At 38.5% G+C, this 16,047-nt stretch overlaps 1 protein-coding gene across 1 annotated transcript in view; it reads left to right on the top strand.

Moving 5' to 3' along the window:
- Nucleotides 1–12,953, top strand: part of LOC106087837 (F-BAR domain only protein 2) — a 32,977-nt gene extending 20,024 nt beyond the window's left edge. Inside the window, exons 2-16 of the mRNA XM_013253021.2 lie at nucleotides 4,180–4,361; nucleotides 4,425–4,991; nucleotides 5,072–5,170; nucleotides 5,234–5,330; nucleotides 5,388–5,909; nucleotides 9,423–9,680; nucleotides 10,116–10,221; nucleotides 10,278–10,600; nucleotides 10,666–10,835; nucleotides 10,908–11,053; nucleotides 11,113–11,475; nucleotides 11,542–11,715; nucleotides 11,790–12,125; nucleotides 12,254–12,483; nucleotides 12,553–12,953. Coding sequence (XP_013108475.1) covers nucleotides 4,332–4,361; nucleotides 4,425–4,991; nucleotides 5,072–5,170; nucleotides 5,234–5,330; nucleotides 5,388–5,909; nucleotides 9,423–9,680; nucleotides 10,116–10,221; nucleotides 10,278–10,600; nucleotides 10,666–10,835; nucleotides 10,908–11,053; nucleotides 11,113–11,475; nucleotides 11,542–11,715; nucleotides 11,790–12,125; nucleotides 12,254–12,483; nucleotides 12,553–12,650 — 3,519 coding nt within the window. The 5' untranslated portion in view covers nucleotides 4,180–4,331 and the 3' untranslated portion in view covers nucleotides 12,651–12,953. The remainder of the gene's footprint in view (nucleotides 1–4,179; nucleotides 4,362–4,424; nucleotides 4,992–5,071; nucleotides 5,171–5,233; nucleotides 5,331–5,387; nucleotides 5,910–9,422; nucleotides 9,681–10,115; nucleotides 10,222–10,277; nucleotides 10,601–10,665; nucleotides 10,836–10,907; nucleotides 11,054–11,112; nucleotides 11,476–11,541; nucleotides 11,716–11,789; nucleotides 12,126–12,253; nucleotides 12,484–12,552) is intronic.
- Nucleotides 12,954–16,047: the final 3,094 nt, after the last annotated feature.

Below are 16,047 nucleotides of genomic sequence, written 5' to 3'. Positions count from 1 at the left end.
GGGGTATTGACCTTCGTGACACACCATTCCTTGCAGTATAAACCAATCTCGCCTGCGCCTGGCGCTAGTGACCACCTACATGGAATATATGGGGATAGCAGTCAAGTCCGATACTGCCGAGATAGAGCTTTGAGGTTATTTTCGCATTTTTTTCTGTTATGTTTGGTACACACGTCTGTTACATATCAGCCATTTTGGACTGTCGGTTTGTTTTTAACAGATAAAAAGGTTGGTGGTGTTTTGGTGTGCTCTTCGATTTTTTACTATTCGAAAAAATTGATCAAAGAAACTATTAAGTTTTGTTTGACCAAAATATGCGTTTCAGAAGTGATTCGAGGATTGGAAAAAACGAAAAAAGTCGAAAAATATATCTGAGGATTATTTTGGAGGGGACAACATAGTTATTGATAAATTAATAAAATAAAATTATTAATAAATAAATATTTTTTGAAAGAATTAAAAGGGTTATTTTTTGATCAGATCTCGTATACTTTGTGGGTCTTAGATCATTACTTTGATGAGTTTCAAATGGAAGGACGATGTTAGTGTGATATACGCTACTCTGAAGGGGACAAGATAGTTATTACCAGCCTGCATCGTCACAAACTAGAGAATGCCCAGGCAATTCCGCAAGTACATACAGGAGTATGCAGATGACAGTCCATTAACTATCCCACTCCAATTGTTCCAAGAAGTGCTTCCTTATCGACAAATACCAAACTCCAAACGGTCTCTAGTGATATAGCAAAAGTTTTGAACCCATCTTCATATTGTTCGCCTTAGTTTGGGCATGGGATGCCCTCTAGGTAACAGCTTGGCTGACTGCGGTGCCGTTTTCTATACGATCTAGATGTGTAGGGATGGGATAGCCCCTGCAGCGACTCTCGCACCAAGCCTCTCAATAATCCTGAGAGCGATTCGCATTTTGCTATTCCAGCCTCTTAAAGAGCATATCGATTTGCCAGAGAAAGCCCATGGTCTTGGCAAGTTATAGGCATGCAATGATAGAATAAGTTCAGCCTTGTCCTTAAGACTAGAACCGGGTGCCTTCCTTAAAAGCCCTTGCTCACCAGTCGCCTATCGGCTAGTGCAGCCTGGTGCAGCCGTTCCACCGATCAAGGTCTCACCAGCAGACAACATGCTACGGCCTGATACCACCGCCGCAGCTGTTAGGTCTTTGGAGTTTGGCCTACTCCCGGGCAATAGATCTGCCGCTAAATCCAATTTTAGTACTAACAAAATAAACAAAAATTTCAACTTTTATATACACTCAGAGAAAAAAAAACAACAATATTGAATTAAGGTCTTTCAATGTTGATTTAAGAATGGTACATTTTAACTTTGATTCAACATTCAACATTGATTTCAACAAAACAATGTGTGAATTTATTCAATTGGTAATATATTTATATACTATGCTTGCCTATCATCAGAAATTGAAGGATTTATTTGATTACTAAAAGAAATTGTTGGACCACAGATGGGTTGCTTCACAAGACACGCCTTCGGCATACGTTTTTAGTGTGTTTAAGGATAATAAATACTGCGTATTCAACGACAAAATATACAATCAAATTTTTGGAATGCCTATGGGAAACCCCCATTCACTCAAAGCATTATATAACGTATTTGACGAGACCATGGCAGAGCTACAACATAAGGACATAAATATCGGATACATAGCCAAATATGTAGATGATATTTTAGCAACTATCAACCAGGATGACGCGCAAAAACATTGTACTTACTTTGAACAAATACCACAACAAAATCTAGTCCACATTAGAACTTGAGAACCTAATGAGATGTCAAACGAGCCAAAAATACAATAATTTTCTACTGATACAAAATCGAAGATCTTTAATATCTCAAAAAATCTAATATACAGAATTCTCGGCATTGCGAATTGCAAATTTGTCTATGAACATTCCATTAAGGAACAGGGGCAAACTCTGCCTATTTAGCATTTATAAAAGAAAGCATTGGCAACAAGGGCCAGCAGCTATACATTGTAAAAGCTGGATGGAAGTTAAGTTTTCATTTTAAATAGTAATGCTGTTTTCTTTAATATACTGGAAGATTAAGTCGATGTTTTGGATGGTTATAGTTTTAAGTAAATTAAGACCTTGGTTTTGTAAAACTGAACGTTGTTGCTGAGATTAAAGTCTGCATGTCTGAAATGTCTTTTTTATACTGACTATGTCACCTCATTTAAGATATTTCCTATGCCATTGCCTGGCTTTCAATGCTAGCAGACACCGGCACTTATGTGTGGTCCTTTGCAGGCATTGTTAGCTGCAGCATAAAAACAACAACAATGAGCAGCAGTTTTTCAAATAAAGTCCCCAATTGACGAAATCAAAAGCAATATGAAAAGAGATGATAATAATCTAAGTAAATCCAGCATAGCAAGCTTACGAACCAAACTCAATACAATATTTACAAATATAAAAGTACGAATAGAAAAAAAAGTAAAGGGAAAACAACGACGACTGCTACAAAATATACATTGGAACAACAAAAAACCACTGAGCATAAATAAGGATGGGAGAACATAAGGCAGACATTGAAAACAAAAAGCAACACTAGCACAACACTCTGAGTACAGGCCACTCACCACACTTTGACAACATAACAATTTTAGACAATGAGCGTGTTTCGAATAATAGCAATCTCGTATGGTGAAATGTAAAAATTACGTAGGGTGTTATTTTTTACACTGGTGAGAAAAAAATCTCACTTTGCTGTGCCAATCGACAATTTTTTCTAACACTGACAAATTTTGACGTTTACCAAAAATCAAAAGTAAACAAGATGATTATTTGCGTAATGAATATTTGGAGAATATATGGAGATATGGATATGAAGTTGTTTACATGAAAATGATGAACGAAACTCATGCCAGGTAAACAAACTATTGACACCGTTATAGAAAAATCACTAAACGGCGGCGCCATCATTTCAATAAACTATAAACACAAAACTGTACGTTTGTCCATTATTGGTAAATAGAATCCCGTTGCCAATGATAATAAACAATAAGTTTAGTCATTTTATGCCAAATAAGTCGTTTAAATTTAGTTGTTGTTGTTGTAGCAGTGTGTTAAACACTGAGGAGGCAGCCCTTGCCGATGAAGAAATCCATCGGGTCAATCCGGTACGTACAACCGGCTGCCATGGGATTTAGTGACGAATATAGGCGGCTAATTTATGCCGAACACAACTTGGTTACCAAAACGCAAATGAATTTACAATTACTGACATGGGACTTTGCTCAATGAAACGTTAAAATTTCCTGATCTGTCAAAAATCTTACTAGCCCCTGGGCTACTCGAAAATTATTCACCACACTTAACGTCATATTTTTACTATCCCTACAACTTTGCTACCATTCGACACACAGCAAAAGAGCGCAAAGAACAAGAGAGATTGATGATAGAAAGCTTAAGAATACAGCAAAACATTGCACGAACGATGAACCAAAAAGAATTGTCTTCTTCATAACCGCCAATTTGAAATTGAAATATTGTAATACAACTGATATATTAGCTATTAAATCATGTTTATTGTATTTCATGTCTAATTCAACGTATGTAACGCGTCTTAAAGAAAATATTTTAATTATTGTGTTTGTTTGCCTTTTGTGTTAAATAGACGAGTTAACCTGATGAAGTCGCCAAAAAGTGACGAAACGTTGGGCCATATTTCTTGTTGTTTTTTTAGCTTGGAAAATCTAAGGTCAGTAAGATAAAAAATCACCAACTATACAAAAGTTGCAGCAGAAACAAAACTAGATCAACATCGAACAATTTCGATTTTATGCATTTCATTGCAAATTTTCTTTAAAATTGAGTGTAGATGACTTTGAAAAGTTTATCAAATATAAAAAAAGTTTTACTTAGGATTTTTTTTTGCCCATTCGTTTTGACCACTGCTTAGCAACTGCGCGCATAGATTACATAAGAGCTAATCGTTGAAAGTCAAATGTTTAATAAATCAAAAAATCAAATGTTTAATAACAAGGTAAATTTGAAGGTTGAATTGACAACTAGTGTACGTCGATGGGATCACAATATCTTAAGGTGTTCCAATTGTGTTCATCATAAAATCTTTTTGATAGTTTGTTGACATTCTTTTGTCACAATTTTTGAATAAATATTTCTATATTTTTTATTTTAGCCAAGGATTAAAATCAAAACAAGTTTCCTAAAATGCTTGTTTACATCACGTCGGTAACCGATGCTAGTTGTTTATTTAAAAAGTGATATTTAATTCCGAGCACTTTTTGGGCCACAGAACTCGGCGAGGTTTGCAAATATTAAACAATCAAGATGACAGTTGATTTTAATGACTACTTTTGGGTAAGTGTATATTAGAATTATCTCGAGGAATTATCTTGACAACAGCCGCTGCATTTACTTTAGGGGGAAAAAAACAACGGATTTGATGTTCTCTACCATAACATGAAGTTTGGGTTGCAAGCTAGCAAAGAACTTTCCGATTTTTTCCGGGAAAAATCAAATATAGAAGAACAAAATTCCAAATTGATGTCCAAGTTAGCCCACAAGGCTAGTACAGGAACATTAAACAGCACTTTTGCACCAATATGGACAATATTAAGGACATCGGCTGAGAAGTTATCTACCTTGCACATGCAAATGGTGCAGAAATTGAGCGAGCTAGTAAAAGATGTAGCAAAATATGCCGATGAACTGCATAAGAAACAAAAAGCTGTAAAGGAAGATGAGGCTCAAACATTGGAGTGTGTAAAGGCTATTCAAACTTCAACATCCGAGGTTCAAAAGGCCAAAGACCTTTACAGTGGCAAAGTGCAAGAGCTGGAGAAACTGCGCAAGGACAATGCTTCGCAAAAAGACATCGAGAAATTAGAAACGAAGTTGCGAAAACTACAAGAAGAGTATAAGCTATTACTAGATAAGCATAACCCTATCAAAAACGAATTCGAACGTCGAATGACTCAAACCTGCAAAGTAAGTTTTGAGGCTATTTTGTCTTCGTAATCTATGACCATAACTATTTGTTCTTTGTTTTTCTCCATATAATTATTTAGCGTTTTCAAGAAATCGAAGAAGTTCATTTGCGGCAAATGAAGGAGTTTCTTTCGACATATTTGGAGTTGTTGCAAAACAATCATGACATGGTTGGCCAAGTTCGTTTGAATTGTAAATATTTTGGGATATGTTTTTTATAATACTCCGCTTTTCTTCCGCAGGTGCACTCAGATTTTAAACGCCAATTCCTAGACATGACCGTTGACAAATTGCTGGAACAATTTGTATTGAACAAATATACAGGCCTAGAGAAGCCAGGTTTGTTAGGATTAATCCATAGATTGGAATATTTAAACGAAATGACTATATTTCTAGAAATGCCAGAACTTGAGTTCATTCCACTATCAATAAATCAACAAATGTTAGCCACTTCGAATGTTCGCCTTAATCAACCATCAATAACTTCAAATTCAAACTCGGTTACCAGCATAAATCGCGGGACCAGTGCGTACACGACGGAACAACGTGCTGCTGAAGGCATGTCAACGGGTAGTCTGACTAGTGGTAGCGGCGGTTTCGCAAATGCCGAAGAATCAACATCTGAAGCTAAAAATACCAAACCCTTATCACGACCCACGTCACCCGAATGCACTTCCGCCAATCCAGTTGCTACTGGCGTTAAAAGTAATTTTCGAAATTGGTTCTCTTCCAACAGCGCGAGCAAACCCCAGCAACAAAGTGCTGGGATGCCTGCATCTGTCACTAGTGGTAGTGGAAATTTCGGTACGGAAAGTTGTTGTATTACAAGTTCAACCACTACTGGCACAACTACCACAACCATCAACAAAAATTCTCTTAAATCAGAGCTTCAATCACAGCAGGAAAATAATACCCAAGGTTCATTTTTGACAACGGAATTCTCATTCTGTTACTTTTTGTAGTGCACCGTTTTTATTTCACATCTTTTATTATTTATCATCATCTTCCATTATATGTAGATAAAAACATATACGTGTTTAAAGCGTGATTCCTATGTAAACGTTTAAATATTAAGCATAAATCCTTCACAGCGTTCATACCATCGATTTCATTTTGTTCATGACAAATGATAGGTTAGCTTAGTCTTTCCAAACTTGTCTTTTGTCTTTTCTAACTTGTTTTACTAACTACGAGTAGCATACCTTTATACCTTACCAATATCTCAACAATAGCGGGACAAGTGAAAGATATGGTATGAACGACCTATCACCACCATCTATTTCCATTTGTAAAAATCACTCAAAACACCAACTTTATTCTTTGGAAAAAATAACATTTCAACACTAATTTAAAGTTTCTTTAAAGTTAGATGCACAGTGGCCAACGGCTTATTTCGCTTCAAATCAACGCTACTAAATGAAAAATTCTTTTATGGCCGATATTTATCAAAAATAAAAAACTCTTGTACTTAGATGGATCGAAATACAACCGTATTATGTTATCCCATTAATGTCATATAAAATTCTAACTCAAGTTAGGTTAGAGGTATCCCGGTTCGGTTTTCATTGAGATCAAACGGACAAATAGTTATGTTAATTTTTCTCATCAAATAATGTCGTGTTTTGGGGAAAATTTTAAAACGCTTTTAATATTTCGAAAAAATTTTGGGATTGGATACCTAGATAGGCCTAGAAGCATATAGTAGAAAATTGGTGCGTAAGTCCCAAATACCTCTTATTTTAGTCCCGTATTCCAATGGTGCGTAATGTGCTGTTCGGGAATTTTTGGGTGTTGTTGTTGTTGTAGCAGTTTATTGTGTACTATCTTTCGTCTGCTTGATTCTGTTGAGTGTCAAGACCCAGGAACTCCACGACTAGGATGGGGTGCGTCCACAGGGATCTGGGTCTGGCCGGGCAGTTAAACAGGTGACGTGTATCGTGCGGTCCCTGGTTACAATCGGGACATACATCTTGCACGTCGGCATCAATCCTAGCTCTGTGGGAATTGAGGCGGCTGCATCTGCCGGAACGTAATTGAGCCAGAACCACTCTGGTTTGCCGGGGGAGGTCGATTTCATCGGGTGCAATGGGTGGTGGTCGTTCTCCAAGGACTACATTCACCCGGTAGCCAATTAACGCGTCTGCTACCGTGTCTGCATGAATGTTGTTCAGACCCGGGTGTGGGACGACCCCTCTGACATATCGCTTCGAATGTAGCCGTCAAATTCGTACACCCAAATACTTTTCTTTTGAGCTCCATATTTTCATTGTCGCAAACTAACTAACTCATGCTTGGGAATGAGGTGGACACTAGAGACTCTATAACGAAAGTGTGTATCTTCTGCTAAATAGCTTTCGTTTGAACACCATTTTGCCATGGTACATGTCCGATTTGGGTGGTGTTTTGGAGGTGGAGTTGCTCCCCAAACATTTGGTCTTGGAATTGTTGTTGTTGTTGCAGCCACATTTTTACATGTGGATGTAGCGAGATAAGCAAGCTTATTCCGGGTCATAAGACCGATCGCCAGTGGACATTATAGTCAAGGGTTATTTAATTACGCCAATAACTCCGTATTAAACAAAGCCGGAGCCGGTGCCGGCTGCCTTAATACTGAAACTCTCTACTTGATAGAGCTGATTGCCCTGCAGTTGCAGCTACTCCATTTACGGAGCGCTCTTCTATCCGCAAACTGTGGAGGCGCTTGGTAGCTTTCAGCTGAGCTTCTCGTAATGGCGGTGAACACAACACAACTAGAAACTTAGAGGTCCAACGCATGTGGTGCTCAAAGTCATCCCATGCTGGCCGCCACAAGTGTATATCCGATTTTTTTGTACTCTCAAATAAATTTCACTTGAGCCACTTTTTCCTGTAGAGGATCCTCGTCAAGCTCCTGTAAATGAGCAAGCACGTTCCGGTACAAAGGACCGTTCGCCGCGAGAAAAAAGTGGCCAATGGTTATTTAAAGGCGCCAATAACCCGCCTTGTCATACCGAGCATCATAGGCACTCAGTTTTTGTGCAAGAGCTGGTGCTGCCCGGCCTCTCACTGAGATTCTCCGCTCGAGGTCGTTGATTGTCCGCGACTGCCGTTGAAGGTACTCCGTATGGTGCATTCCACTATCGGCAACCAGTGCACGCGCCTGATAGCTCGCAGTAAAGCTTCTCGTAACAGCAATGAACACCACACAGATCGGACCTCAACTTTCCAGCCTGTGTGTTGCTCACAGTTATCCCGTGCCGAGCACTCACGAATATTGTGAGTGATTGGTATATGTAACCATTTTAAGGAAAGAGGTGGCCATAAAAATTAGGAACACCGCGATAAATTTAGAAAATATTTCTTTTTAATGAATTTAAATGATAAAAAAGCATTTGTCATTAGTAATCCCATATGTTATGATCAGGAAGATGTATATAAAAGAAAATAAAGCAAAAAAGTAGTTGAGTTACTCCGTCAAATTGTGACTGGACAACTAATTAGGGACACTTATGTTTTTCATGTATAAAGGGCATAATTTGTCTAACTTATATTGGGTTTTTCTGGTTGTTCCTAGGGCTCAGTTAAGCCTAATATATAGTTGGGTAACCCTTTCATGCTCTTCAACTTGGGTTTAAGCTTGAAACTAAAATTTTTAGCTAACCTGGTAGATATTACGCCAAAATCCTTGTACATTTTGGAATAACTCATCAGTATTTAAACTTTTTGTCCTCCCCAAAGCTATTTCGACATCTTACGATTGTTTTTTAATGAGTTTTATTGCGATGATCTGAGAGGGTCAGGCCAATAAATCTGTGTTTTTAGTAGAAAACCCGGGGTTTAATTCCTCTAGGGACATGATTTCGATCAATATCCTGCATAAAAACGAATGAAGCTGTCATGTAGTGATCCGCATGGCAGCTTCCAAGTAACTTTTTTCCTATATTTTATTATATATATATATATATATTCTTAATCGTAACAATTTTGATACTAATGAAAAATAATGGTTTTATCATTTGATTTCAATAAAAAGTAGATTTTTCGAAACTACCACTGTATATATAGATTTCACCAAATTCGGACAAAGATGTCGAGGGCCAAGCCAAATAAACCAAATTCTCTATGTGGTAACTCACGGACTCGAATTTAAACTGATTAATCTATACCATATTTGTAAATTTTTTCCTTACTTTTTTTTTTTTTTTTTGAAATATCCATCAACTGACCGGCTTTTATTATAACATCCCACATTTATTAAACTTCTAAATGGATTTTTACTCAAATATAAAATTGCAGGCGAAATGAGATAGAAGCCGCCACTGTGGTATTTATTTAAGCACACACTCTTTCACAAATATCGTTTTGCTACCAACTTATAATTTTCATAGTATATATTTAGTTTGAATAACTCATTTGAATAACGACTGCCTCCTTTCATGTGTACATGCATAGTGGAACGAGATACTTTAATGGTAGATCCTGCGGGAGACTCAACTCCGACATCGTCGAATAGTCGCGAATCAAAAGTTAGAGCGAACGCAGACGGTCCACTGACTGCAATAAAACATCATCAGTGTTCTCCACCACAACCTATAACAAAGAGCAAAAACTCTACTACCACGAATATTACACCTCCTTCTTCTTCAGTATTGGTTACAAATCAAAGACGTACAACATCTTTATTGAATATATTCACGTCGAATTCCCAGGGTATGCCTATGATTCCACAATAGTATAGAATTTCTAATTTACTATCTATCTACATATCATGGAATACTCTTGTGCTTTGTTATTTGGTCTCAGACATAAGGTTTTAGACTCAAAATCGATGCTTGTTTTAAAGACTATCCTTTGAATGCGTGTATATAGAGTTGGTGTTTGAGTTCAGACTCACCCTTTACCTGTCCATACTAACTCTCTAAGCAACGTTATATAATATCAAACGAACATGGAAGTCGTTTATGTGAAGGAAATGTGTCATATTGTGTGTATCCGCATAAATTTGTAAAAAAATATTTTTTCGTGTTTCCTTCACGTAAGCGAGATATATGTATGTCACACCATTTCGAAAAAAATCCATAACAAACATACTGTGGATGCCTTCATTACATAATAATTAATTCTGAGTTGTATGTTTGAACGCAGTGTCGGGGATTCTACGAAGTCGGCGCGATAAGGCGAAAACTAAGAAGTCAAAGAAAAAGAAAGATGGCGAAATGGCCGACAATATTCAGGAAGAGAGAACTCACAGGTTAGAAGCTCGCAATGCCGGATATAAAGTTTTACTAATGTTGCTTTTCGTTCTAGTGTGGACAAAGGAAGTAACTGTGGCGAATATGAGGAAAACAAATTAAAGACCCACAACTCTAGTGGAAGTAGTGCTGGTGCGCTGGCAATTTCATCGAACTCAGGTGGAGGTAGTGTGGACTCCGCTGGAGCATCGGCCGCAGCCTCAACATCGATTATAGCTGGAATATCGAACAGCGCGGAAGTAGATTTAAGCCGCACGAAAAACAGCACTAGTTTGTCGCCAGCTGTGGGACAGACGAGTGAGGGTAACGAGGTCGATGAAGACGGTTACAGTATACAGCCGCCCAAGGAAGTTGCTTGGGAGGAAAATAATGAAAATGGTAAACTGAAGGTGGACTAAATGTCACTTCTTGATAATGAATTAAATCACACATAACGTTTATAGCAGGCTTTTACTCCGACTCGGACTCGGATTCAGATAACGACAGACCAGAAAAACGTATTCATGTGAAGATAAAGCCGCTTAATAATGGGCAGGCACCAATGTCTGCCAGCGTTGATGAACTTAGGGCTACTGTAGAAAATATTTCCCTTTCACCAACCGGAATATTCACTGTAAGTTCACTGAATTCGATACCCCATGAGATGTAAGATACTTACTTGTTGTTTCGCATTTAAATTTTTAAGCAGCACAGCCAACAGCTGCAACAGCAATCTAGGCTACCGTCACGGCAGCAATCGCCTGAGATTTCAAATGCGTCCACGCCTACAGCTGCTGTACATCCATATGCGCCTTTGCAGAGTCCAACTTTGTCGATGACCCACAACTCAAGGTGAGTATAACATACATGGTATTCGGGAACATTGTAAATATCTGCGCCGTTGTTCACAGATATGCTGATTTGGGAGACATCTTCTCAGAGCTAGGCGAGGTTAGTAGTTCGGCTCCTGCTTCTGCAAATTTTGGGAAAAGCCACGGTCGTCAAATACCTACACCTACATCAGTTACTGGAAGCAGTATTGCCATTCCTCGCCCCCCTTCCAGACGTTCCGAAATGGTGGTTGGGTCAAGAGGTCGTATAAGCCCCGCCCCCATTAATGTTATGAACCGAGCAGATAGTATAGGCTCGTTGGAGTTTCGAACAGCGATTGGTGGAATTGGTTCGTCAAGAGGTCCATCACCGCTTACTATAGGTATATCCGATACTGTACCTTTAGCAGTAGCATTCCATGAGATAATTCATGCCTACTTCAGGTTTGTAAACAAAAAAATTTACTAGTTCTTCATATCAAGCTGCTTCCTATATCATTCTCTTTTTAGGGGCAGTGATGAGTCCCGTTGTCAAGTAAAAATATCTGGCGACATGATGCTTTCATTCCCTGCGGGAATTGCTGGTCTTTTAGCCAATAATCCCAACCCAGCCAAATTGGGTTTTCGTATTAAAAATGTTCACAATTTAGAAAATTTTATACCAAATAGTAAATTAGTACAAGTGTAAGTAAACAAAGTTTGTAATCACAATGAGTTTTAATGTTATTACTAACTTATGCTCATGTTTACACACACAGTGACAAAAACCAGTCTAGCTCATTTAGTACAATGCTAGAATTCAACATGTCTGCGTTAACAGCATTGCTGCGACGGCAAGCTGAGCACAATCCCACGGCGTCTTATTTTAATGTGGACATTTTAAAATATCAAGTTCGTACGAAACCAGGAGCTAGTTCATGCCCATTTCAGCTGGTGACCTATTGGAAATGTGAACCGACTTTTACAGCGTTGAAAGTTGACTACAAGTATAATAACCATGCCATGGTTGCAGCGTGTCCTTTGCTAAACGTTACACTCTCAGTCCCGGTAAATGGCGCTGTGCGCAATGTGCAATCTAAACCGCATTCAGCTTGGTACGTTCGATTTACTCACAAAAGAACATTTTTCAACGATGAAAGTGCTGCTCTAGCGATTAATGGCTAAAGTGGCAACGAGGACCTTCAAGAGACTCAACATAATCGCTCTTCTTACATTTATTTAGGTTGGGAGAATCGAATCGCTTGGTTTGGAATTTTACCGATATATCACAGAACTCTCAAGACGGTGGGGTCGGAACACTCAGAGCTCGTTTGGAACTAGGCGATGGTCCATCGACTCCAACCCTATTGAGCACACAGTTCAACTGTGAAGGCACTACGCTGTCAGGCATTGAATTCGAATTGCAAGGAGCTGGCTATAGGGTTTCCTTGGTGAAAAAACGTTTTGTATCCGGTAAATATGACATGCAAGATATGCTTTCATTAATCTGTAACAATTCTTTCCTTGAATTCACCTTGTTAGGTAAATATGTTTGCGAGGGAGATGGCATACGGAGCGCTGCTACGCCAACACCACCATCTGTCGGTTCTTCTAGTCCATTTTCTGCTAAATCGAATTAAATTCAATCGTTATTCCAAACATCACTTGCTTTAAAAAGCGGAAGCCTCAATTAATTTACATTTTTATACTACATTTGTATGTGTTTTGTCAAGAAATCATATACCAAACGATACGAATCTTTTAGCGAACATAGATAAGTTTGAACAAACTCCAAATTTTATATACAATAAGTACCACCACAACTTCTCTTTTGCTTTGCGTCATACAAACGTTTTTGCAGGACACACATGGAAATGTATTATTGTTATTCACAGTTATTAATTATAATTACTATACATTATAATTCATATTAATATTTCTTAGATATTTAAGTGTTGATTTATGCATTGCAAGAATTTCCCTTCGGCCTTCGGCGGGATACGAATGACGTATTCAAAACCACCTTCTACACCATCAGAGCTGATGTTTCTGTTGAACAATAGTGTGAGCTTCTTGCACTAACTACTAGTAAAGAAAATTATTTTCTGTTTTGATTTTTAAATATGTTTATTTTGTGTATACAAACATATTTTGTTCTTAAAGGAGCAACTAAATATTCAACAATAAATACAAAAAAAAAAAAACATTTGGTTTTATGCAAATTGCAAAGGACAACATCCACTCACCAAATGCAGAGCATAATTGCTCATCTTCATATTTGGTCACAACTCACATCTCGTTTCGTAGAACGATGTTGTTGTAGCCATATTCGCTTTGAGTACAGTTGAACCTCGATTATACTTGTTAGCCGTCCTGCTGTGCTTTGGACCTCTATTTACCCTGATTTACCTCTATTATCCGTGCTCCACATGATTTTTTAATTTAAAATGTTGGTTGAGTCCCCTTTTTATTTTGAGTAAAGATCACAGTAAAAACATGTCCTTTGGTTTATTATGAAAAAAATATGATGTACACAGAAAAAATAAAAGTCTTTTCAATTACGAAAATGATAATATTCATTACCGTTTGTAAAAAGGTAATTGAAAAAATGTTCAATTAAAAAAAAAATTGCATATTCAATTAAAAAAATTATTGAATATTTCAATTAATTTTTTAACGATCCAATTAAAAAAATGATTGAAATTTTCAATTAATTTTTAATTGATCCCAAAGAAACTCGGGTATTGGGTAGGGGTGCCCTGTAGATTCGCTGTTGATGTGTTGTGTTCTACTCCTTTGCGGGTTACTGGCCCAGCACCCCAACCGCATGGGTTTGTGGGATTGCATGTATCCCTCGTTGTAGCGAGCCGCTAGCTCCAAGATCCGACGCTCGCCGACAGCCGCCCCTAACCTGGGAACAGACGATGATGTTGGCCATTGGTTATTTGAAGGCGCAAATAACTCGCCTTGTCATCTCGAGTATCATTGGCACTCAGTATTTAATTAAGAGCCAGTGCCACCTGACTCCTCACTGAGACTCTCCTTCTCGAAAATCAAGTTGTGGGAGACACCTCGAAACTTGGTGTCAGAGGTTTTAGAATGAGCGCAGAAGATCGAAGCGCTTGGAACGCTATTCTACGTTCGGCTAGTGGAAGAAATATTCTGTCATAGCCAATTAAAATAAAAATATGTGTTGTGTTCTATCTTTTGTCCGCTTGATTCCTTTGAGCATTCGGATCCAGGAACCCTGCGTCTAAGATGGGGTGCGTCCAGAGAGATCTGGGTCTGGCTGGGCAATTAAACTGGTGACGTGTGCCGTGTGGTCCCTGGTCATAATCGAGACATACATTCTGCACGTTGCCATCGATCCTTGCTCTGTAGGAGTTGAGGCGGCTGCATCTGCTGGATCGTAATTGAGCTAGAACTACTCTGGTTTGCTGGGAAGGTAAATTTCTTCAGGTGCAATGGGAGGTGGTCGTTCTCCAAACACCACATTCACCACATCTGGCACCGTGTCTGCATGAATGTTGTTTAGACCCGCTTGATATAGAGATTCTCTCTTGTAGCGCTGAACCTCATGCTCACTGAGCTGACGATACCACACTGGCGCTGCATAACTTACCACAGACTGGCCAATTGCTCTGTACGTGGTCAACAAGGTTTCTTTGTTAGCAGCCTAAGTGCTGCCGGCAAGTGTAAGTCACTTGTTTCTACTTCTTGAGTTTATCGCAAAAATTGTGGCATGTGGGGAGAATGTGTAAGAGCTATCAAATGTGACACTAAGTATTTTGGGACACATGATGTGGCTGAAGATTTGGTGGCAGATATCTTTAAATATCTTATAGTGAAATGAGAGGCAAATTCGTTGAAGTAGATGTTCAACCTATCGCAAATGTCATCAATGGGTTGGGATCCTGATATCATTATGGTACAATCGTACGCATATGATACGATCTAAATGCGGTCTGCGGGGGGTGCAATTGAGGGTAGGTAGAAGTTAAGCAGTGCCGGAGATATCACCCCGCCTTGGTGAACTCCCTGTTTCACTCTACAGTGCTTCGACGTCTTATCCCCAAATTTCACAAATGATTGGTGACCAGACAGATAATTCACGACCCAGTGTTTCAGGCCTGGTTGGAGGGACGTATTGGCGATGTCCTCAAATAGTTTGGCATGGCTAACCATGTCATCAATAATTATTTTGTCCTCTTTAAAGTAGCATCGTCCTTCCGTTTTAACTCATCCCACATCATACTAACATCGTCCTTCCGTTTGTTACTCGTCGAAGTAATGATCTGAGGCCCAACAAAGTATACGAAATCTGATCAAAAATAACCGTTATTTTTAATTCTTTTAAAAAGTATTTATTTATACATTCATCTTATTCCTTTCTAAGTAATCCTCAGATATTTTTCCAATTTTTCCTTTTTTTCAATCCTCGAAACACTTCTGAAACGCACATTTTGGTTAAATAAAACTTAATATGCTAGAGTTATTCTTATGGGCTGATTCAATAAAACAAAGTTATTTCATCGTAGTCTTCTCAACGTTTTTGTGGTTTTATTCCAACCTCATTAGGAGATACTATATTTCATGAATATCTGTTAATTAAATTACATTGATTATTATATTTTGTTACGTGTCCCTCTATGCGGCCTAGAAATGACTTAGCGCCTCGACTAGCTCTCGCCGTTTTCTCCTGGGCGGTCCCAACCCGTCATTTCGGCCCAAGGTACGCAGCAATCAATAAGAAGTCCTAACATAAAACGAACAAAAATCACAACAAACAGATTCACTTGAGTGGGAGGCAGATGTTGGCCCCCAGTCGCCCACCCCACCATGGCCATGAGGATTCCCCTCCTATTATCATGGCCCCGAAAACCCGCTCACACCACACCACTTACCTCACGTTAAACCTCCTTTCGAAAAGACAATTACCACACCATCTTTGGTTTGCACAATAAACAATCAAAAATACATAATTTTATTAATAATAAAAGATTTGGTCTTTAAAAAAAAAATCTAGCCTATTATATT

This window comes from Stomoxys calcitrans, chromosome 2, assembly GCF_963082655.1.
Source record: "Stomoxys calcitrans chromosome 2, idStoCalc2.1, whole genome shotgun sequence".
NCBI lineage: Eukaryota > Metazoa > Arthropoda > Insecta > Diptera > Muscidae > Stomoxys > Stomoxys calcitrans.
This window is presented reverse-complemented; position numbering and strand designations above follow the sequence as displayed.